At 35.2% G+C, this 24,134-nt stretch overlaps 1 protein-coding gene across 5 annotated transcripts; it reads right to left on the minus strand.

The window, feature by feature from the left end:
- Positions 1-835: 835 nt before the first annotated feature.
- LOC106075147 (uncharacterized) lies at positions 836-20,048 on the minus strand. Of its 5 annotated transcripts, none has more exons than XM_056036836.1 (6): positions 19,887-20,048; positions 12,115-12,288; positions 9,343-9,606; positions 6,065-6,118; positions 4,392-4,612; positions 836-2,798 (listed from the first exon to the last, which is right to left on the minus strand). In XM_056036836.1, the coding sequence occupies exons 2-6, from the start codon at positions 12,241-12,243 to the stop codon at positions 2,417-2,419; spliced, it is 1,050 nt and encodes a 349-aa protein (XP_055892811.1). In that variant the 5' UTR covers positions 12,244-12,288; positions 19,887-20,048; the 3' UTR covers positions 836-2,416. The 5 variants fall into 5 exon arrangements, with proteins under 5 accessions (XP_055892811.1, XP_055892809.1, XP_055892812.1 ...); XM_056036834.1 differs by lacking the exon at positions 19,887-20,048 and adding an exon at positions 17,792-17,949; XM_056036837.1 differs by lacking the exon at positions 19,887-20,048 and adding an exon at positions 17,736-17,785.
- Positions 20,049-24,134: the final 4,086 nt, after the last annotated feature.

Genomic DNA, 24,134 nt, shown 5'->3' on the forward strand with positions numbered 1-24,134 from the left:
CGGGCTTCTATGTGACGTCACACAAACCTATTAATTTATTGAATAACGAAATTGTATAACGGGAGACCATACAGCAAAGTTTACATTCTCGTAAAAGAAATATTTCTTCGTCTATGCAGTTAGATCTAGGATCTTGTAAGCAAATTAAAATAAGGCGTGTTAAAAGTAGATTTACATGCTTGACTAACCACGGCAGTGTGTATTTTCTCGCCTGACCGCTCAACACACAACAAACACTATCTCTTGGTTGTCTTGTCTTTACAGACTACACAATTAGTTAGAATCAGTCAGACACACGATCTATTTACTTTTTGGGACATGGAGGGGCTAAGATGAAAATGTTACCTACTTTTTTTCTCAAGTTGGTAATCCTAATACTTTTAGATCTATCTATCTATCTATCTATCTATCTATCTATCTATCTATCTATCTATCTATCTATCTATCTATCTGTCTATCTATCTATCTATCTATCTGTCTATCTGTCTGTCTGTCTGTCTGTCTGTCTGTCTATCTATCTATCTATCTATCTTTCTATCTGTCTGTCTGTCTGTCTGTCTGTCTGTCTATCTATCTATCTATCTATCTATCTATCTATCTATCTATCTATCTATCTATCTATCTATCTATATATATATATATATATATATATATAACTGTACCATAGCTCTGGACTAGGCCGTCACTAAGCCTAACAGCTACTGTAAGAATGAGGCGATACGATTGGTTAAATCTAGTTTCTCCTTCAGTATTGTTGAAGGAAGTGACGTTTGCTTTAGCTAAAAACAAAATCTCAAAGAAACCCGTTTTTTTTTGTTTTTTTTTTGGAGATGTCAATAATTTACCGACTAATTTATTATATATAAATGTTTCTAAGCATTTAAATAAAAAATGGTAACATGTTTACTATTACAACTTTTTACGTAGAATTCAAATATATCAATAACAATTTGAAAAACCATTAGAGTTTCCCTTTAATTATATACCTCGAAAGAGGTACAAATCAATTTAGCAATGTAGGCCATCTACCTGTAGCAAGCAACAAAACATACCCTAGCCGCTCAAAGCAAAAATATTTATTCACGTGCATTAATATTCACTGACACACACCCACAACCATGCAGCCATTCACACACACCCACACACATATACACGCACACACAGAGTGAGAGGTATACTCAAATCACAAATCTGGATACATAACACATTATGTGATATCAGTTCCGACCAGTTTTAGCTCTACATTTAGTCTGCGGCAGAAATGAACATGGAATATGTGGACCAAGCAGCACCATTCTAAATGTAGCCTTTTACTTTCTTCTTTCATTGTAAATAAATGTTATTTTAATTTCAATTCGGTCTACTCGAGTCCACTTGTTTACCGGATGTAGCCAAAGTGAAGACTAGTCTATTTTTTATCATTCCAATACAGATTTCTGTCTTTGTTTTACTGGCTACTATCTAGATTGATTTTTTTTTTAATTTTTATAAATGTATAAATCAATCATTTTTTTTTGTTTACGGACTAATTTTTTTTAAAGAAAGGAAATAATAGTAATTAATAAGATTATCTCGTAAACTAAAAGAGGGCACTTAAGCCCGATGATACCTTTGAAAAGGTAAATAGATTCATTTCCCGTTATGTTCATTTGTAAATATTACAAAACTAAATCACAAAATTTAGAAAGCCTTCAGGACAGAAGACTCAAAAGTAAAGTAGCAATTATACATAAAACACTAAACCATAATCTTCAAATACAAAAACAAAATTTAATAAAATACCCAGAAAGACACAAAGATAAAGGCTCATTCCTCGCCCCATATGCTAGGACAAATTTGTACAAATACTCCTTCTTCTTTAGTGCTATTAGAGCATGGAATGGGTAGCCTGAGCTAGCCAGGAAAACCAGTGACTTGGCAGAATTTAAGTCATTGGTTAATATGCATGACTGAATGCATGACGCGTAGAACGTAATCATCTTCTTTTTGACTTCAAATTTTTCTTTGGCAAAAAAAAAAAGCATAGACTATCCCCCCCCCCCTTTTTTTTTTTGCTAGTTAAACCAGGTCAAGGACGACAAATTAAAAGTTAATGTTGCCAACTAAAATCTAAAAGAGCTACAAACATGAAATTAGAAAAATTGGATTCTATAGTGCTAGGGCGTACACAAAATCATTATATAAGTTGAAAACAAAAAACGGAGACATAAAAAAAGTTAGCTATTTATAGAGTCTTTTCTTCTCTAATGATAAAAAGTTCTTCAATAAATTAAAATGCAACAAACAAATATTTCTTTTGTAATTCTAACTGAAACATTCCAATAATTTCTCTTCAACCCCATACAAATTCCGCATTTGCGTTAAAATATTTCACCAGCTTAACACACCACACACAGGACCTAATTAATAATAACAATTATAGAGCTGACTGTTTTTTCAATATGTACACATCGTACGGTTGAGTTTTTACATTCACCGGAGCGTATCGAGTAGCCGCTCCTGATAACTGATACCCATGGGCGTCTAAAAATTTAAAAATGATGTCCCCTTCTTCCTCGGTGCGGTCCTGCCACTCCATCTGGACGACCCTCACCCGAAGTTTGCTGAAGAACGCGTCTGCGCAGGACAGGGCGTAGTGCTCGCTTCGTTCGATGTCCATCTTCACGAACAGGCTGTAACCTTCCAGGAGCGGAACCAGGTCATCCATGCAGATCGTGTGGACCTGAACGGTTCGCATTGTGTTGTCCAGAGTGAGGCTTGTTCCGGAAACGTTGAGTCTTGTTGCGCCGACGTTGTCTCTGTGTGAAAGAGGGAATAACTTTTGTGACAGAATTAAGAATATTTTTAATTATTATTATTGTTTTAGTACAGCGCTTTGTCCGCATTGTCCCATTATCAGGGCTTAATCTATGACATTTAATTTGGAGGAGACCCTTTTTTATACCACCAGTTTAAGGCGTCGAGCGGGCAGAGACAGGTCAGGTGGAGTTGGAGGCTTCCGCGATAATAGCCTTTTTCGGAACTCCCCAAGGTGAACTAGGGGACGCCTCAAGGAGGTTGGAAGGTGCCGTCCATGTTTCTTTAGTCTGCTCAGTACGCTTTAATCCAATCACTTTTAGGGAACGTGAAGGAAATGTTATAGCAAAGAAAATACCCGTGATGATTTTTTGTTTAAATTGTCAACTTAATTCATTTACTAAAGAAACAATCTAACCATTAAACCTTTGAATAATTAATTTATAATTTGAATATTTTACTAAAAAAATATCAATTAAGATCTATTTATTCGTTTTTTAAATGGTCTATTAGACTCCATTAAAACTTTATTCTTATATTTGTTTTTTATTCAGTATGTTTTTAGTTACATCAAAATCTTACGCACAACACAAGGGACAATAAAGACTTCTGAGGGCGCAGTCGCCACAACTGAATGTTCCACAATATCTACTTCACCGGAGCCAAAAGATTGGATATATATAGATAGTTCATGATCATTGACACTATTCATTGTAATTTACCCGCCGCAGCTCATCAATTATTGAATATTCATAAGGCTAATCTAGTAGTCAGAACGAGATCAGTTTTTAATGTTTGTTCATGGTTCATAGTTGTACTTGAAATTATCTTATCGCTATCAATGCCAAATGGATGGCGACACACTTAAAGAGTTTTACAAGACGACATTATATTATAGTTCGTGTAATGTATGCCAGTTGAGCGTTCTTTAAAGTAAATGCCAGATATTAGCTAGAAATTTTTCCTGAAATGTCACCTCTTGTTGTCTGGCTATATAACTGAAGCTTGTGTTCAAATCTTTCTAGCAGAGGTGCGTTGAGACATATAATAAATACACATCTCAAGCAACTAACACGACAAGTCTGTCCTGGCGATAATTGTTCCCCTTGAATACCCGAGACAACCAATCTCTACCAGTTGACACCGAGATCCGGGAGATCTAGATCTGGTAGATCACGGATATATAAAAGTGAAATGTAACCGTTGGTGGCAGTTCAATTATAAAATCATACACACAGCCTTAATGCAACAGAACATCGATGAGTCATTTCTCTCACAAAATCATGCTAGGGTTAACTAGTCTGAATATACCATATTAACAAGGGGAGATTATAAAAATTATTTAACCAGACGCTGGCCCTACACTGCCTGTTTGGCTAATAACAATAGTTAATTAATCCTAAAAGAAAAGCATTTCAATAAAACTATATGCTTACTTAATGCTTTGGTGAAACATTGGTATGCAATCATAATAGGCAAAATATCACATTTTTTAAGAACACCTGTGCATGCACAATAATTCCGGAATAGTAATGTGTAATATCATTTAATATACTCTAATGGCCTGACAGCAACACTCCAATGGCCCCACTTACGCGACGAACTTGGTTCCTAGCAGCCGATGGTCCTTGTAGACGGCGTTGTGCACAATCACCACCTGCTTGTCGAAGTTGTTGGCGTCCACAGATCTCTGCAGCAAGTGCGCGTTGTTGGGCAGCATCTCCACTGAGACCACCCTGTGCCCCATGGCCGCTGCCCACATGGTGTACACGCCGATGTTGGCCCCGATGTCCACCAAGACCATCTCAGGGTCTGTCTGGAGGATACAAAACATGCGAAATTACTCAATAAAATGCCACACTCAAGATGATTTATAGGTAAGTTTTGAATACGCGTGATTGAGTGTGAACAAACAAAACACCAAAATGACGACAAGGCTTGGTTAATCGTCTGAAAAACAAAAACAAGCAATAAAAAAAAAAATCATTATCTTAAGGGGAAGAACTCCACCCTTAAAACTATATCTACCAATAATGTACAAATTATTTCTCTTATTCGATATCAAACAAAATATTTCATTACCAATAATTAATTGACTAATTTAATATTTTGTTTATCGATTCATATTTTCTTAGGTGCAGTAAATAAGTGTTTAAAGGATCAACTTGATCTGAGAATGCGTAAGGGAGAAAGAGCGTTAACAATTATTTATGGGGACTAAACCCAACAAATATAGCCATATATGTGAATACTGAAGCATACTAGTTTCCCTTGTTGGTATCAAACAAAATAATGAATTACCAGTAATTAATTGTCTAATTGGCTACTAATTTTTATTGTTTCGTATCTTGTCTATGCCAATAATAAATTGTGCGAAGTTTCAGCTTCATCAGAGAATGAGTGTAGAAGAAATAAAGTTACACACTTTTACCAGACAGACATACAGGCAGACAGACAGGGTGAGTTGATATACGCTTAGTCATAAAATAATTTTAAAAAAGAACATGAGTGGTTTGATCGTCTGCTGGGTAACTTTGCTAGATCGGAGCTAGTCTTTCGTTTTATAATACCTCTATTCCAGCAATAAAGAAGGCCTCAACATCGAGAGTCGCAACATGTGGGCAGCTTAGACTAATAGCTGGTTGCCACGTCATAGATCAGACGTCACTAACAGCCTTACCATATTGCACAAAGAGGTTCTTAAGGGGCCGTTTTATGGCGGACACCCACAATCCCGATGTGCTTACAGAGAATGCTTTGGTGAAACATTGGTCATCGCCAGATAAATTCCTCAGTGGACACTGATAAATGAACTACACTGAGCTGTGTTACACTTTAGCAAAACTCGACCCTGGCAGTGCCAGAGTTCGTTTCTAACATATTAATAATAGTAATATAGGTTAGCTAAGTGAAAGTAATCTACTACATACGTTGTTGTTTTTTGTTTGTTTAATATTACAGTATATAATAGCTCTCCCAAACACGTGAGTTAATGTCGATACTAATGTATACATTCTCTTTACTACATTTTACCTTGTAACGTTGGGGGCATCGTGCTTACAGAGAATCATCCACTACAGATCCACAGAAGTATTATCAGTTGTTTGGTTGTCCTGATCCTTAGAAACAGTATGGCTCAGGACTCAGTCACAATCAGTGTACTTAAAGGGGGAAGAGAGAGTCCTAATGTCGTAATCCCGTGCAGTGACAGAGAATGTATACTCGCCTAGTTTCTAACAATAATAGAAATATGATTAAAGAAACTTACATTTAAGACTTTACCCATTTCACCAAGAAGATTCGGCTCCCAAAGTTTACCTGCCTGACAAAAAAAAAATGAAACAGAAAACATGGATAACTATTCTTTGAAAGGAGTTTTTTTTAAATTAATAAATCGAGGTAATTATAGAAACAGACTTCGCAACGTCGAAATCTACAGTTGTGTTTTTAACAAGCTGCTGGCATGACATTTTATTTTCATTCGTTTTTTATATGTTCTCGAAGTTTGAACTGATAAAAGTCACGTGTTTATCCAGAAATGAAGCCTGTTACACGCTATCTTACATTCCGTGGAAGACCCGGGAATAATGGATCGTTTGCTTTGGCATAAAAAAAACAAACAGGCGCCCTATTTGTTAGCGACAGAGTCACAGTTAATCACAATGTGTCTTTCATTTTAATATATTCATGTAGCTGACCAACTCTTTAGCTGCGTAGTTTTGCTAGGAGAACCAGTAAGTTGTCTCCACTCTCAAGACGAGTACTGATGATTCAATATATACACCTATCCAGTGGCGTAGCAAGGGATTTGAAGGCCGATGGGTGGCAAAATAAAAAAGCAAGCTGCTCACCCGCACCTGCCAATACAATCAAAAGAAAACCCTCAACATTAATGCGTTTTGCAACCTGAAACATACGGACAATGTGTCCTGGCTTCAATACTGACCCTGATTTTGTCACCGACATGTGTCAAACAGCTATCATCGACAGAGAACTCAGCAGACTAAACATTGATGTGGCATTCGACATCACGACATGTGATAATGTACTTAATAAATATATTAAGTCTATTTTGTGGAATACATGCAACATGGTCATTAATTAAATTAAAACATGAAAAGCAAGTGTGAAACAGTCAGTATTATTAGTTTCTATAGAAACACACCATAGTTGACAGACTTTCAATGCGACTTTTAATGACGTCACGACTTAGTTGGGTTAGAGATTATTTTCTAGATATAGTCAGTTGGTGTAAGGACTTCATAGGGGTAACGTGATTTATAGACAGAGACTCCACTGTGGCCTTTTCAATATTAAAACATCATCTGTGTTATTAAACGGTTTGGACTTAGTTTTCTATTTGTTACCAATAGTTGAAATTGAATACACCGCACAAGAAACTCAGACATCTTCCAGAGTAATCTGTCGAAGTCAAATAGGTATCAATAACTACAAGGCAAGGCCTATCACATGGTTTGGGACATTCATTTGTGGCTCCTCCTCAGGAGGACACCCAGGGGGATTTTCAAATTTGGAAATCCACCCCACACCTTAGCTATGCCACTGCACCTATCAATAACTACTGTACCATAGTATCTGCTATTATAAATTACATGGCATGTTCATTTATCGTGTATTCACCAATCTGGTTGGCTGCCTATGCACAGGCAAAGGCAGATACGATTCACACAAAAAAAGGCTTCAAATTCCACTAATGGATTAATTACTTCCATTTCAGTACTGTCTGAAACTCAGGCTTTTTTTTTTTTTTTGGGGGGGGGGGGCGGGGGGGGGTATGAAAAGAGACGTTGGAGAGAGTATCCCCCTTTAGTCAAAAATGAAAGTGTGTGTGTCTGTTTGAACATTGGTTAACAGCTGAATTACGTCCCTTGACAATGTTTATTAGTACACAGTAAATGAGTACGTATCCTTTATAAGGATGCTCCCACCAAATTTGTAATTCAAAGATATACAGAGTCGCTAAATACAAAATTTATAAATATATTTTATCATTTTACTCTTTGTGTTCAAATGATGTAGTAAATGAATATTCATAGTTACTCATCATTTTATTAAAAGGGATACAACCGATACTCAGGAAATAAGAAAAATACAATATATTTGTTAGTTCCCCTGAGTTCCTTTTAAATGGAACATTGCGCTCTAACGGTAAATAATTTTTTAAAAAATCCATTCAGTAGTTAAGAAGGGATCTTTCTGAAATTTCAATTAAATATGTTGCCAACTCGAGATTATGTGCACAATTGGAGCACGAAAAGTTGCCAAATAAATTATTTACATTTGTTACTGTGACCCCTGTGTACGTTAATGGGAACAGTGCTTAAGTTGATTAATGAATTTGAATACATCTATCTATGAATGGGTTGAACGTTCAACCTCTGTATATATAGATGTGTTAGACGTTCAACACGTGTTTATATAGATGGTTTGGGCGTTCAACCTATGTTTATATAGATGGGTTGGACATTCAACCTGTGTTTATATAGATGGGTTGGACATTCAACCTATGTTTATATAGATGGGTTGGACATTCAACCTGTGTTTATATAGATGGGTTGGACATTCAACCTGTGTTTATATAGATGGGTTGGACATTCAACCTGTGTTTATATAGTTAGGTTGGACGTTCAACCTGTGTTTATATAGATGGGTTCGACATTCAACCTGTGTTTATATAGATGGGTTGGACATTCAACCTGTGTTTATATAGATGGGTTGGATTTTCAATAAAATTGTTTATGACAGAGAAAGTTAGTCTAAACCAGTGCCCAAATAGTACCAGTAGTACCAATGCAGCGCTGCCATCAGGTTCTTTAAAACAACTGCCTACAGTAGAAAATACAGCCTCAGGAGCTTATTTTCACTGGACTTTGGCATTCAGTTTATCAACACATACTTTGTACACCAGATACACCAGAAAGCGAGTTATTTATACTTTGTCCGCCATGTATGAAATCTTCCTTTTTTGGCTATTAGCAAGTATAACGTGTACTAAGCCGTTGTCTAATATGCTGCAAGTAGGCCTAGCTCTATTTATACGGCTGTCATTCATGTAGTAGAAGCTCCGAACTTTTTTATCGATTTTCTCAGGTTTGAACGCTGTCCGTTGCCATCCCTCAACGCCGTGTGGGAAGTTTGGGCAAGGAAAAAATATTTTTATACACTGGAGGAACATTCGAAACATGTAAAACATAAACATGTCGTTTTACTTGCTCTGACCTACTTACTGCTAGTAGATCTATTTTGTAGGTTTATTAACTCTTTCTACCCTTGATTATTTTCCACGTTCCGAAGGAATTATTCATTTTTCTCATTTATGTTTCACTCTCCTGTTATGATTAAACTTTAATAACTTTTGTGTATGTAGTCATGACAATTTTTATATTAGGTATATAATTATAGAAGAATGCATGCTCTTTTTATGCAACAAAAATTAAATTTTACAAAACCAAAAATTTATTTAATAGGGTCAAATCAACGTTGGTATCGTCACTTCGGAGTAAAAGAGATAAAGAGGCTACTTACTGCCAGATGCCCACTAACTATAGCGTCCCGTTTCGGGTCATGCACACAAATTCGGACACCTTGTTTTGGCGACAGGGGCAAAGGTACGCAGTGTTCATATTCCCTCTCAACGTCTTTCACTGCTGGTATAACGTTGACCACTTTAGGCAGGGAGCCCAGTCGGTCTTTCCATTCTAGTCTCCCCCCTGGTTCTTGTTTGGAAGAGCTGGCCCTCAGCTGGTGAGAATCGTTTGGGCAAAGATCTGAGCACCTGTGATCTACATCCTGAAAGTAGAATTTTTTTTGTTTGTTTTAGTCTTTGAAAATAATTTAGTAAAATATCTAGGTACTCGTTTCAGACCCTGTCTGAGAGATGATGTGAAGCTCATTTGTTTCTATGGCAGACGGTTAACGAGGGTGTGATGTGGCCAGCACAAGTACCAACCTCCTTTACTTTCCCAACGAATGTCAGGTACCCATTAGAGCTTAGGCGTCCCAAAAAAAAAATTCGTTATTTTTAAATCTCCCAGTCTTTACCAGGTTTCAAACCAGAAACCTTTTGGTTCCAAAAGCCAAATGGTTTACCATTCTACTACCGTTTTAAAAAATAATAATAACAAATATAAAGTCCAATAAACAGTTTAACTAACAGTTAGTATGTCTGGGTTTATTGTTTCCATATCTGGAGATAAGACATTGTTATGTTTCAGACCAAAATAACTACTTTCTCTTAGATGCTACGCAGTGGCGTCACTAAGGGGGTGCGGGGGGTGCGGTCCGCACCGGGTGACACCCGTTAGGGGGTGGGGATGACACCTCAGTGAAAAAAAAATGCACTTTTGAAATAACTGACAATTTAAAAAAAAGTAAGTGAAAGTAAGTGTCAGTGACTAAATAGAAAGTAAGTGTCAGTGACTATATAGAAAGTAAGTGTCAGTGACTATATAGAAAGTAAGTGTCAGTGACTAGATAGAAATCTCACATGTAGTTAATGCAAATTGTGTAGAATTGGAAAGTAAATATGTGACTTTTGAGATTTCTGATGATGATGATGTAATTTCAGAAGTTGAATTTAAGAGAAACTCTAGCCAAGTTGAAGGACATGTTACAACGAATCCATTAAATAATATAAACGTCAATATTTTAGGGGATAGATTCTTCTTGTCATGTGCCAATTTCAGATGAATTCGCAGAAAATTGTCCCGAGGAAAAGGAAAATCACGCCAGTTGATAAAAGAAGGGTTTTGGTGCTTCCTATTGGGGATGATTTAGTCACTTCATAGCAAGAAATTGTATGGGTTTTTGTTGTCAACTATTTTCAATTCTATAGAAATGAAATACAAATTAGTAACTTAATTTAATAAGTGGTGGAAATAAAGACCGACATTGGAATGTCAAAAGATGTCTGAAGAATAGTCATCACGTTTAGAAAATCAGAAAACAAGGACATCCGGCTAGAAATACAATTAACAAGGAAGTCGTTGCTACGATTGATGTAAAGAAGAAATACAATGGAAGGAGATATTGCTCGGACTGTTTCTTTAAGATCAGAATATTTGACGTTTTTGTGACCATATTAACCAAGAGTCTTTATTGAATATAGAATTTCCATAGGATGATGGAAATGTTGTGTGGATTAAAACCCATAACTGAAAGTGTATCTATAATGTTGACAAGTTTATAAATGTCTTAGAAAAATCACGTAAGAATTAGAATTACTGAAAGCACAGTTGTAGTGTGTTTGACAGCACACCTGACATAGTACACACCTGACATAGTACACACTGATCCTGATCCGATTCATAAATTATACAATTTTAATGGAGAAACAATCTGGTGAGATCTACTTAATATCTTAAAATGTCTAGAAAGGACTGAGCTTGAATTTAGGATATGCCGAGATCAGAATATAAAAAAAATACAGCTTCGTTATATGGAGCCATAAAAGAGTACAGTGAATTTGAAGAACCAACAGAGAAGCTATTTAACAGATGTGTATGACATTCACTTAATCTATGTGGTAAACATTCTTTTTCACAAAATTTTAGTACATTGGAAATATTTTTTTCGTCCTAAAATTATGGCCTTTTGAGGCGCAGCTTCAGATCTTTTGTCAGATGTCTTTTCTTTTACCTACCTTTGTTTTATAGTTTTTTTAGTGGTAGATCTACTAGAAGGCCAAAAATACGTAAGAGTAGGCCTACCTTTAAACTATTGACTAAGTGGTGGCTAATTAAACTTTTTCTTTACCAAGAGCACAACACGTTCGAATAGACGACACTTTGACAATGAGCACATTTATTAAAATTGAAATCGTTAAAGAAATAAATTTAGATTGATTAATAAGTTTTCACGTTTTAAAGCCAGAAAAGAAAGAAAAAAAATAGTAATTCACTTAAGGTTGAATTGTTGCAAAATTGAACAATAGATAAATTGTAACAACTGAATTTTTAAAATTTAATTGACACTCACTTTACAGTTGTTTAAGAATCAATTAATTTAGTTAATTATAAAGTATGTGTATAAATTATGGCTTAACAAACAAACAAAACACGAAATTGTTCTGATGGGGTGGGGGGGAGCGGGGATTGCACCCTAAGTTGACCGCACCGGGTGACACCCACCATAGTGACGCCGCTGATACTACGTAATAGCAATCTGAGGCTCGTGATTCTGAGCACCTAAACCATTTTCTTAATTCCTGAGATAATCAATTTCTTATTATTCGGTTCTCTTCGATTCTAATCCCGGAAGTCGATGCACTTACACAAAAAAAAAAACAATTCCCCTTACCTGTTGTCCACGCACTGAGTTCACCAATGTCCCTCCTCCCTTGTAAGAGTACAATCCCAACAGTGCAAATATTACTACGACCAGGGTCAAGTAAAACAAACATCGAGACTGAGCCATAGAGAATGACATGATGGTTCTCAAAAACTTTGTAACAAACTGAGTCGTTCAAAAATACTGGAGAGAATATATATATATATATTAATTACAAATAAAAAAAAAATAAAAAACGAAAATTAAAACTAAAACTAAAAGGACTTATATGTAAACATACGTTATACAACTTACTCTGTCTGTCTGTCTGTCTGTTTTGTAAAAATGTGTACACGTTATTTCTTTCATACCCATTTTCGGATCAATTAAAATCTTTTGCACAATTATTCATTGACATAGACAAGACATGAATCATTTTTTTTTTTAATTAATCCATTAGTTTATTAATTGTATGATATCAACAAGACAAATTAAACAGATGTACCAGAATTAGTAAGGCTTTGTCCACTTCGATGATGTAGGCCTGCACGTAATTTTTCCAACACCCAATCAAGTTGAAACTTACAACAACTGTTTATTGTATTTTCTTAAACATGAAGTAATTTAAACAAGATTACAAAGACAGTTTGTGTAGAACTCGAAAAAAAAAAAAAAAAAAAAAAAAAAAAACATTTCCGTAAAAAAAATAAAAATTCCTTTAGTTAGGTGTGATACATAATAATAATAATAATCTTTATTATCAGTACGGAAATTTGTCTTACAATTTGTGCATTACACCAAACAAAAAACATTATAACTATAAGAAACCAAAGTGTACATTCACACCAGACTCACTCATAATTTACATGTGACAAAGTTTATACCAGATTGTTCTTATTTAATGATTTGATTGCCAGGGGAACAAAAGAGTGTTTGTGTCTGTTTGTCTTTGCTATCGGTGTCTTGTATCTCTTTTGTGATGGTAAAATCACAAAATCCTGACACAAAGGGTGATTCTTTATTTCGAGGATCTTGTTAGCTTTTTTATAGATGTTTGTCTCAAACAACTGCCCAAATGGGGTTTGTTTTTTGCCAATGATTTTGCCAGCAGCATTTAGGATTCTATTAAGTTTATTTTTATTTTTAATGCTCAGATTGCCATACCAGGCAGTGATATTGAAACTTAAAATATTGCAGAAGTGAGCGTGATAAAACATAGCCAACGCTTAACAAACAAACAAATCATGGCTGGTATTGCATTGCAGTTTACACGATATATGAAAAACTACAAATTAATTGTTCTTTTAAATAATGTTCCACTTATATGCATGCTAAACAGATTTTTTTTTCTTAAAAAATGTTAAAATCTTTTTGTGTAAATGTAGTAGTTCTTATGACAGAACTTATATAAGTCAGCAATACAATTGTAAAAAAAAATAAATTTTGACAACAAATCTAAAACCATTAACATAATTATGTTAAAAATGTGGTAAATAGTCATCTCCCTTACTAAATAGCCTCCAGTGTGTGTTACTATTAATAGTGATTAGTGGTAAAAATGTTTTTTTTTAATGAAAAAACTGCTTGCAAAATTGAAAAAAGTAGCCGTTGCCTCAGTACTTTGAATGGTCTAAAATACTATGATATCGGATTTTTTACTATCTTTTTTTAGTTTACGAGATCTAAACGGGACGGACGGACAGACGAACCACACAAAACTAATTATGACTTTTACCCTTTCGGGGGCCGCTAAAAATTAACTATTTAGTCAATTACTTATTGTTAATTAATTAGTTTGTGTGATATAGATAAGGGAAAAAAACGTCTACATTATTGACAGATATAGCAGTAAGGGAAGAGTTCTCACCCTTAGATAAGCTTTATTTTCTTTCTAAAAGAATGTTATATATTTTTTTAAAATTTCCACTGTTATTACATAATATGGCACTATACAATGTGCAAAGAGGATACTAGCTTCTTCTTAACGAGGATAGTTCTTCTGAAAATAAAGATTTTAGTTTGTGAATATAAATGCGCCCGTATAATAAATTAATTACTAATGAGAAAGATCAATTTTAGATATTTAAAACTACTCTAAAAGAAAGCAAACATCACAAAAGCCTTGCTACCGAAAACAATAAAACAATGTAATATAGGGAGTTTCATTAACGTATAAACTCTTGGGCGACCTTACGGATCAGTAGTAATCGCACAGTATACAGGGTGACTAAACATGAATGCACCGAATCCAATGCGTTATATTTCAAACATAAAAATAAAACTAGCAAAATATAAAAAAATCTTTAAAAAAATACATTAACTAAAGGGAAAGAAATCCGTCCTTGATTCTATATCTACCAATAATTTACAAGCTATTCCCCTTATTCGGTATCAAACAAAATAATTAATTATCATTAATTAATTGGCTAATTGAGTATTTTTGTTTATTGATTCATTTATTTCAGGGAACTAAACCGAACAAAGTTAGCCATATCCGTGAATAATGAGGTACTAGTTTCCCTTGTTGATATTGAAAAATAATAATGAATTACCTCATTTACCAGTAATCAATTGTCTAATTGGTAACTTTTTAAAATTTATGTCTTGTCTATGTTAATGAATAATTGTGCAAAGTTTCAACTTGATCCGAGAACGGGTGTGAGAGAAATAACGTGTACATGCATTTTACCAGACAGACAGAGTTGATATAAGCTTTGTAAACTGTTTTTTCTTTCTTCACAAAATAAACGTACATTTAAATAAATTATAGAACACAGTTCCATTTTGGGAAGTTTAGTTTTTCCATTCTGGGAAAGTTTTCGTGGATTCAAACGCGATGTTAATTTACATCTAATAAGTTCTTTTTTTATATTTCCAGGCTATGACGTGTTGTAAACAAGTGTGTGTGTGCTGGGGGGGGGGTCGGTAGAGGTGAAAAGGCACATCCACATCCACAGTCTTCAGTCAAAATGTAAATCGCTTTGGCATCACGTGGTGGTAGGGTGGTAATTCTTTTGGCTTCTGAACGAGGGATCTTGAATTCGAATCCTGTAAAGACTGGGATTTGAACTACTGGAATTTCAGTACGCCCCTGAATCCACACAAACCTCATGGAAGCATAACATCAAAGCGGTTGATCGTTGTGCTGACCACATGGCACCCTCGTTTACCGTCTGCCTAGGAATCAGATGTTCTTAAACATCATGTCTACAATGGATCGACAGATCATAAAGTGAGACTTCTGGCCACACAAGAAACATCTCGATTGTTTTAGAGACCTCCACGGGTGTTCGTTTCCTGGTGATTGGTGTGTGGAATTGTAACGTGTGTAGTTTTACAGTGTGTGGTAGCATGTGTGATTACAATGTGTGGTAACATGTCCGTCACAGTGTATGGTAACATGTGTGTTTACAATGTGTGGTAACATGTCCGTTACAGTGTATGGTAACATGTGTGTTTACAGTGTGTGGTAACATGTGTGTTTACAGTGTATGGTAACATGTGTGATTACAGTGTGTGGTAACATGTGTGTTAACAGTGTATGGTAACATGTGTGCTTACAGTGTGTGGTAACATGTGTGTTAACAGTGTGTGGTAACATGTGTGTTTACAGTGTGTGGCAACATGTGTTCACATTTATAGTAAAGGTGGTTTTTCTTTGTGTCGTAACACACGTGCTTAATGTGTGTCGCAACATGTGTGTTTTATTGTGTCTTAACATGTGTGTTTACAGTATCATAACATGTGTGTTTACAGTATCATAACATGTGTGTTTTATTGTGTCTTAACATGTCATAACATGCGTGTTTATTGTGTGTCACAACATCTGTGTTTACTGTGTTGCAATTTAACACGGCCTGTTTTGGACTGTAGCTCCAGACAGCTAGCCCAACCATTTGAGAAAAATTATTTTTTTTAATGTACAACTTGAATACTCATCTTTTTACATCTTTTACTCATCTTTTACTCTGACTGTCCCTGGCCAAAAGTCTGTACACGTTATTTCTCTCGGACCCAATCTTGGATTAAACTGAAATTTTGCAAAATTATTTCTTTGACCTGACAAAACAAGAATCAATTTAAAAAAACAATTAGTTAATTAACTTTTCATAATAAATTACTTTGTTTGGTATCTCAAACAAGGGAAAGAAGTTCTGGTATAAGTTGAATTATTCCTCTTTATGGATTGTCGTCTGAGGCTTAGTACAAATTTAATGAAGTGACTGATCGAAATTAATTGATACACTTAATGTATTTTTAGCGTGTTAATTAAACATAATTGAACACCACTTTCATGTATACAGCTTTTAATTCCAATTTTAATATATGTCAAAAAAAAAAATAACTGAAGAAATACGATCTTGAAGAGTTGAAACTAAATACAGTTCAGTTTTAATGTGCACTATATACACGCCCTTGTGTCTCTCAGTCTCCGACCTCAACTACCTTACATCATTCGATTAGCCTTGTCATCCCCTCCTCTAATATGGTCTTACACATGACTACATTCAGCCAATACAAGCAAGCGTACACACACACACACAGTCCTTACCTATGTGTAAGCTGTAGGAATGACTAGGAAGACATCTTTACATCATGTGACAGACAGCTTATTTTATAACATGACTATAATGTCCCACATCATTTATTATATACATTATGGATTAGTTTCTCAGGAATACAACCCAATCTTAAAAACTCAAGTATATGATTCTATTCACCAGTGATTCTCAATTTACAGCCCGCGGGTCACATCCGGCCCTCGGCACGGGACTGTTCGATCTCGCAAAATTTGTTCGCACAGTGCATAAGGAAGTCCCGGAGGATCAATCTCAATGCGATAAATCTTATCTTGTTTTTGTGTGCGGCTTATAAAACATGCGTCATGAGGGTGCAGGACCCCAGCCAGAAAAATGTTTGTCACCACTGACATTAATGTACTTCACACAATACCTTGAATGACACTAGTGCTGGCAATAAATGAAAAAAAAAACTAACACAGTGGTGGCAACACACATGTGTCATCAGGTCGTTTCGTTTCTTACACGACTCTCCTTATTATATTCAATATTTTTAGCAAGTCTATATCTCAATATTATATCACTTATATGTCTGTCTGTCTGTATGTATGTCTGTCTGGTACAATTTTTAAAAAATACGTTTTCTCTCGCAATTCATATTCAGTGTAGTTTATCATTAAAACTATGAATAAATTTGAAAAATTAACTTGTGGTAATTAGTGTTTTAGTTAGGTATTGATCAAGGAAAATAAATCTTACATTACTGATAGATATGACTATAAATATAAAATTCTTCCCCTTAGATAAGCGGGACTTTTTGGGCCTGGATGTATTATGCTTAAATTCCGAAGGTCTAGCGAGAAAGTTTAAAGCCAAATTAAAAGGACTAAGCTTTTAATACGCTTAAAACTGCCTATGGTTATGGCAATGCTACAAATCAACTTAAAAAGTAAAAGTTCCCCTTTCAGACCTAGTGGTCTATAAGGCAGATGGTATAAAGGTCATCTGTTTCTGTAGCCTACGGTTAACGAGGCTGTCATGTGGCCAGCACAACGACCAACCGCCTTTACGTTTCCCCAACTAATGTCATAAACATGTAATGTTATAAACATAAACAGTTTAATTATTTACTTATAAACACGAGTTACTTCCCCCTTGTGATGTCTAATGAGTAGATTTTACTTTACCTTATATTGGCTTATACCCTAGATCTAGTTATCTCCCTTTTCAAACCATTCAATCCGAGTTACATTTCGTTTCAAACCATTTCAAAGCAACTTCCAGTTGTGCGCGCGACTTTGTTTTAATTAAAACATGTATCGGGCCTTATAGTTTATCGCATTGTTAGTCCAAAACCTGCGAGCAATCCATGTACAATATCGATTTTATGCACTCGGTTTGACTTCAGACTCGAGTTCTACCGACCGGTGTAGGCGCTGGGTGGAGGTGAAGGTTGCAGACGATACCAGGAAACACAACCAGCGTGTTCCGTCTGCTGCTGGTTATCGTGCTAGTCTTTAAGAGTAGAAGGGCAGGTAATCGGGTATTCAACAGTAATGAAATGTCCTTGATGTAGATTTGAGACCCATTTAGTAAATTCTTTTTTGTTTTACTTTTATTTAAAAGAGAGCTCAATTTTCATTTGGTTTTCGAAAAAAAAACAAAGAAAGACGTGACTACGGATAATTATTACAAAACAAAATTATTTTTAGCAGCCCACTAAGTGGGAAATAGACACTATTAGTTTTGTGTGGAATTTCTGTCAGTCCGTCCGTCCCATTTAGATTTCGTAAACTAGAAAACATACTGAAAATCCGACATCGTGATATTTTATACTATTCAAAGTTCTGATGCAAAGGCTATTTTTTTTTCTTTTCTGAAAGCGAAAAATTTAATTTTTAAAATCAAATGCAAGCAGTTTTTTCATAAAAATACACAACTATTCACTATTAATAGTAACAAACACGGGAGGTTATTTAGTAAGGGAGATTTACCATATTTGTAACACATTTATTCAAACAATTTTAGATTTTTTGTAAAAAACAATTTTTTTCACAAATGTGTTGCTAAATTAGTTAAGTTCTGTTATGCTAATTACTACATTTACAAAAAAAAAAAATTACTTTTTTAAAAATAGAAAATATCTATTTATCATGCATATAAGTGGAACTGAATTTAGAACAACAATAAATAAGCTGTTTTTATATTATCGTGTGAACTGCAGCGCAACGCATAGTGTACAAAACACTGAACTAAAGGATTTTGATTTTTTTTTTCTTGAGGCTTGAATAAGAGATTGACTCTTTACAAAACAGTTAAATCAGTTAGATAATCATTATATGACATCAGTTGGGCACGATTCACATCTAACTTCACATTCACTTTCACCTCTCCCTTGGTCTGCTGGACTGTTTGAGCGCCACACAAGATCTGTAAACCTCCATTCTTCCCTGTCATTTGCCTTTCATAGTATTTCATTCCGATATTCTTTCTGAAAATATTGAATTCTGCCTTTTTTATCTGCCTGGGTGGACCACTTTGGGAGCCGATTTTTGAGTTTGTGTTTCCAGGCAAACTGTCTTTATAACCTTGTTATCATTGTAGTCAAGTCAGCCATGACAAACAAGATCAAACTTACATTTTAAAACTAACAAAATTAAAAAAGAAAACAGTTTTGACATCGTATCCTATTGGTTAGAGATCACTAATACTTGACCTATTGAGCAAGTACTCTGGTGTCTATATCCCAACAACACAGTAGAGTTGAGTAGAGTATCTCATTTTTCTTTTATGAAAAACAACTTCTGGACAATCATCGATTTGTAATTCCTTGTTGAGTTTTTTTTTTCTTAATAGAGGAAAAATCAATGACGCGTGGTGAAACAATATGTTTGATAGATGAATTCATTGGCGTAGCAACCATGGCGCAAAAGTGCACATTGCGCCCGGGCCCACCACCAAGAAGGGCCCAAACCGGCTCTTGTAAGGTAAAAAATGTGTTAACTGATACAATTTAAAATACAATTTACTAACGTAATAGATATTTTAAAATAATCATAATATTTAATAATTATAATAATAATTTATCATCATAATTAAGAATGATAATAATAAGGCTTGTATTTGAGTCCCATGATTAATGAGGAATATAGTTTTTCCCGTGGCTACGCAGCCCCAGCTGTAACCAGCTGTAACCTAGATATTAATAATAATAACAATTAATAATAGTAATAATAATAATAATGATCGGTAAGGATACTCCTCCATATTACAAATACTCACCACAAGAGGTACTCGAGTCTACGGATCATCTACTGTACTGGGATAGGCCTATTTTGACTGACAAAACTGCAGATTTTAATCGCCCTGATTTGCTGCTCATCGATAAAAAAGAAAAGGTCCTTGGCATTCGTAGGAACATTCTCGTTGCCTGTCAAAGGGCGGTACTTCTGTAGACCTGCCACATCACCAGAAAATTCTTCGGTGGAAACTGATAAAGGGACTACGATGAATTTTGTTTCCCTTTAACGAAACTCGACCCTGGCTTCGCCAGAGAATGAATACTCGCTCTTTTATAATAATAATAATAATAAAAGTTAAACGATGTGATGTTTTATTCTTTGATTAATATGACAGTATGTTCTAGCTTGTCCAAACGCATGAGTTAACGTAGACTTTTACGTATACATTCTCTTCATTACAGTTTACCTTGTAACGATAGGGGGTATAGTACTGACTGCGCATCACCCACTAGAGATCCACAGAAGTATTATCAGTTTTTTGGTTGCCCTGATCCTTAGATACAGTATGGCTCAGGACTCAGTCACACTCAGTCTACTTGAGGGGGGAGGGGAGAGGGCTAATGTCGTAATCCTGAGACCAGGCACACAGGTAACTTAATACACCGCTGGAAACACTAAATGTAATTCTTAATTTTTAGACTACCTCATGTGAAGCATGTAGTATCAGGCGCATGGTGTTACAGGTGTCTCTCCAATACTATAGGCCAGGGGTGGGCAAATTACGTCCCGCGGGCCACATGCGGCCCCCTTGACTGTTTTATGCGGCCCCCAGACACCTACCAAAATCAGGTGTGTCCACAGATTATGCATATAAAAATACAAAATATTAAAAAAAATAGCTAATTTTAAAATATCTATATAAATTATTGCAATTCCTGATTCTTATGACTTATGATAAAGAGGCGAAAGAAACATGGTCTTTACATGTCATTCTAAAAAGCTTAAGGTAAACGAAGATTATATTTCGTATAGTCCACTGAAAGATTCTAACTCAGGCCTCTATTTATTTAATGCTTTGAAGAACTGTGTTGAAAGTTTTGGGTTAGTTTGGAACAAGATGGCAAGTGTAACAACTGATGGAGCCCAAGTTTTGGGCTAGTTTGGAACAAGATGGCAAGTGTAACAACTGATGGAGCCCAAGTTTTGGGCTAGTTTGGAACAAGATGGCAAGTGTAACAACTGATGGAGCAAAAGTTTTGGGCTAGTTTGGAACAAGATGGCAAGTGTAACAACTGATGGAGCCCAAGTTTTGACAGAGAAAAAATGCTTTTTTTTAAATGAAATAAATATCTCAACCATAAACTGAAAAGTTTGCATAAAGCTGCATTGAATAGCAATTACATTAATGGTCAAATTGTCTCAGTCATCAAACTTATCACTGCTAGGGGCCTTCACCAGAGACAGTTCCGATGAGTATGTGAAGATTAGGAAACAAAACAATCCGATGTTCGTTACAACAGTAGTATCCGCTAGCTTAGCATGGGCAAGGTAGTGTGAAGAAATGGAATCTCGAGGAAGAAATTATGTTCCTTAAAGGACATTGACTGTGAATTTGTTTCTAATATTTCTAATGAAGAGTGGAAGACAGACTTCATTTATTTAGCCGACATTATTGCAAATGAATTGTATGTGCATGCTAAATCTTTTCAAACAAAGCTTTCAAATTTCTCCAGGCAAGCAAGTGAAAACAGTTTTTGTCATTTTCCTTTGTTGAAAGATGAAACTATTTCCAGTGAAAGGTTAAAAAGTACAAAACTTATTTGGATTCTTAGATTGTGGAATTTGAAAACTAATTTTAAGACGTCAAAAACTTTGAATCAGTTTTCAATATCCTCAATTCACCATTTAGTGTAGAGGCTGATTCAGCTTTAGTGGGCATACCTCTAAGCAAATTATGATCTGAAAGAGAAGTTCCATTCAATTATTACGTGGGAGTTTTCTGAGTGCCAGAAGCTGTATTTCCACTCTTTAAAATACTTTACTGCTAAACTTTCACATTATTTTTGTACAAATTCATCTGTGAACAAGCATTTTTTTTTTTCTGTTTGATGAAAATAAACAAGTGTAGGAACAGGTCAATGCTGACTGAGTGTAAACTAGTTCCACAATTCTGAAACATTATGCACGAGTCTAAACAGTTAAACACTTTAAATAAAGTACAGCTGTTCATTTGTGATGAACTGGTCTGATGTGGACAGACTATAACAACATTTTAAATAAAAATTATCGTAAAATTATTTTCAGAAATCGCCTTCAACAGAAAGCGTAAAATTTTTAATGTAAATGTATAACACAGTATAAATGTGAATTAAAAGACTTTATACACAGTTAGCTAGTGTATTTTTTCAAAGTTGTAAGTAGGGCCTACATTAGATATATGCGCCCCCCATTACACACATTTTTGTAATGCGGCCCTCGATAGGAAAAGGCTGCCCACCCCTTCTATAGGCGTTACTGTGAAGTGTACATATAGTGTGATAAGGTGGACTTGATCCAAAGCCACGTTGTTTTATTTAGTAGTAAAAGTAAAGTTTTCCCTTTCAGACCTTGTGATCTATAGAGCAGATGATGTTAAGGTCATCTGTTTCTTTGGCCAACGATTAACAAGCAGGGTGTTATGTGGCCAGCACAACTTCCAACCGCCTTTTCGTTCCCCAATTAAAGTCAGGTACCCATTAGAGTTGGGTGGACTCAGGGGCGTCCTAAAAATCCCGAAATTCAAAATCCCAGTCTTCACCGGCATTCGAACCTAGGACCTCAGGTTCGAAGCCAAGCGCTTAACCATTCGACCACCGCGCCCCCCTTGTTTTATTTAAAGTAGCCGCTAAGTGCTCAGACTTTTTTTTAAAGAGTCAAGTTATCTTTAATTTTGTTTTCGTCCCTGACCTATGCTTAGTTTTGAAGTGCATATGATATTGTACTGTTGTAAGAGAAATGCTTGTGAGTATTTATTTAGGACATAATGTGAACTTTGTATGTGATACTCTGGCATGGTAATTGTAATTAATTAATAACTTTTATTGTTTTTCTGTTTTGATTTTAAGTGAATGATTTTTTAACGGGCTATCAAAAGCCTTTCTAGTTTTGTATGATCTGTCTGTCTGTCCGTTCGTCTCGTTTGGATGGCAAAAACAAGAAAAGATATTAAAAATCCAATATCATAATGTTTTAGATCTTGCAAAGTTCTGTAGCAAAGGCTTTTTCATTAAACCACATTAAACCATATCTTCATATCAATCAGTTCATTGGATATAATGAATATTAACAATGTAATAATAACAAGAAATACATATCTATGTATCCTGTGCTATCAAGCCGTCTGTTGGCCTAACTATACAATAATACCGACAGCACATACAAACATGTACATGTCTCCTCTGTTTTGTATTTAGATGGATTCACATTGTTGTTATTAATATTTTTTAGTTGTTTTTTAACTGCTTACAATTATATTTAAAATATTGAGATCTATCTTATTTACCTACCTGAGTGAACAACTTCTTGGGTCGATCCTGAGTTTGTGTTTCCACACAAACTATCCTTGCAATCTTGTTTTTAATTACATTTTTTTTAAATTCTACTTTTTGGCCAACTAGCAATAGAACACAATGAATTTTAGCCAGTGGTTCTAATTTCGTAAAGCGTAAGGGCGTTAATTTATTTTCAAGCTATAGGCATATATACATAGTGGACTATGTCTTCGATTCCGAATATTAAAGATGAGTGCAGTATCTCACATAATCCCAGTAGTGACCTACATATTTTTCCACATATAATGAAGACAAAGTCGTTGTCCGCCGGAAGTCTATTTTATGTTTTCTTTTCGTCTTCTGCGCCTGTCTTCGACACTGGCTTTTGTTAGGGACTCGTGTGTCTGTCTCGCGACCCTCGTGAGAGTTTTAAACTGTCTCTTTCAAAGACTATCTGATGCCAGTTGCTTTCATCTATGTCAGTGAGGGAAAAAAAGGCGCGTGATTTGAAATTTATAGCGTTTTCCGGAATGTACCGCCTTTATTTAAGCTCGCTAATAATACTGAAATATTAACAAAGCAAGAATGACTTTATTAATGCTTTCAAAGATTAAAATTAAGTAAGAGAAGTCGTTTTGTCTTCCAAGCTACATGCTTCTCATACCAGAGCGGGTCGAATTTTTCGTTCAATAGAAGGCCTAAAAATTGGTCATCGATACTTATGCATTAGAAAGTATAAAAAAAAAGTAATGTTCCCC

This window comes from Biomphalaria glabrata, chromosome 7 (genome assembly GCF_947242115.1).
Source record: "Biomphalaria glabrata chromosome 7, xgBioGlab47.1, whole genome shotgun sequence".
NCBI lineage: Eukaryota > Metazoa > Mollusca > Gastropoda > Planorbidae > Biomphalaria > Biomphalaria glabrata.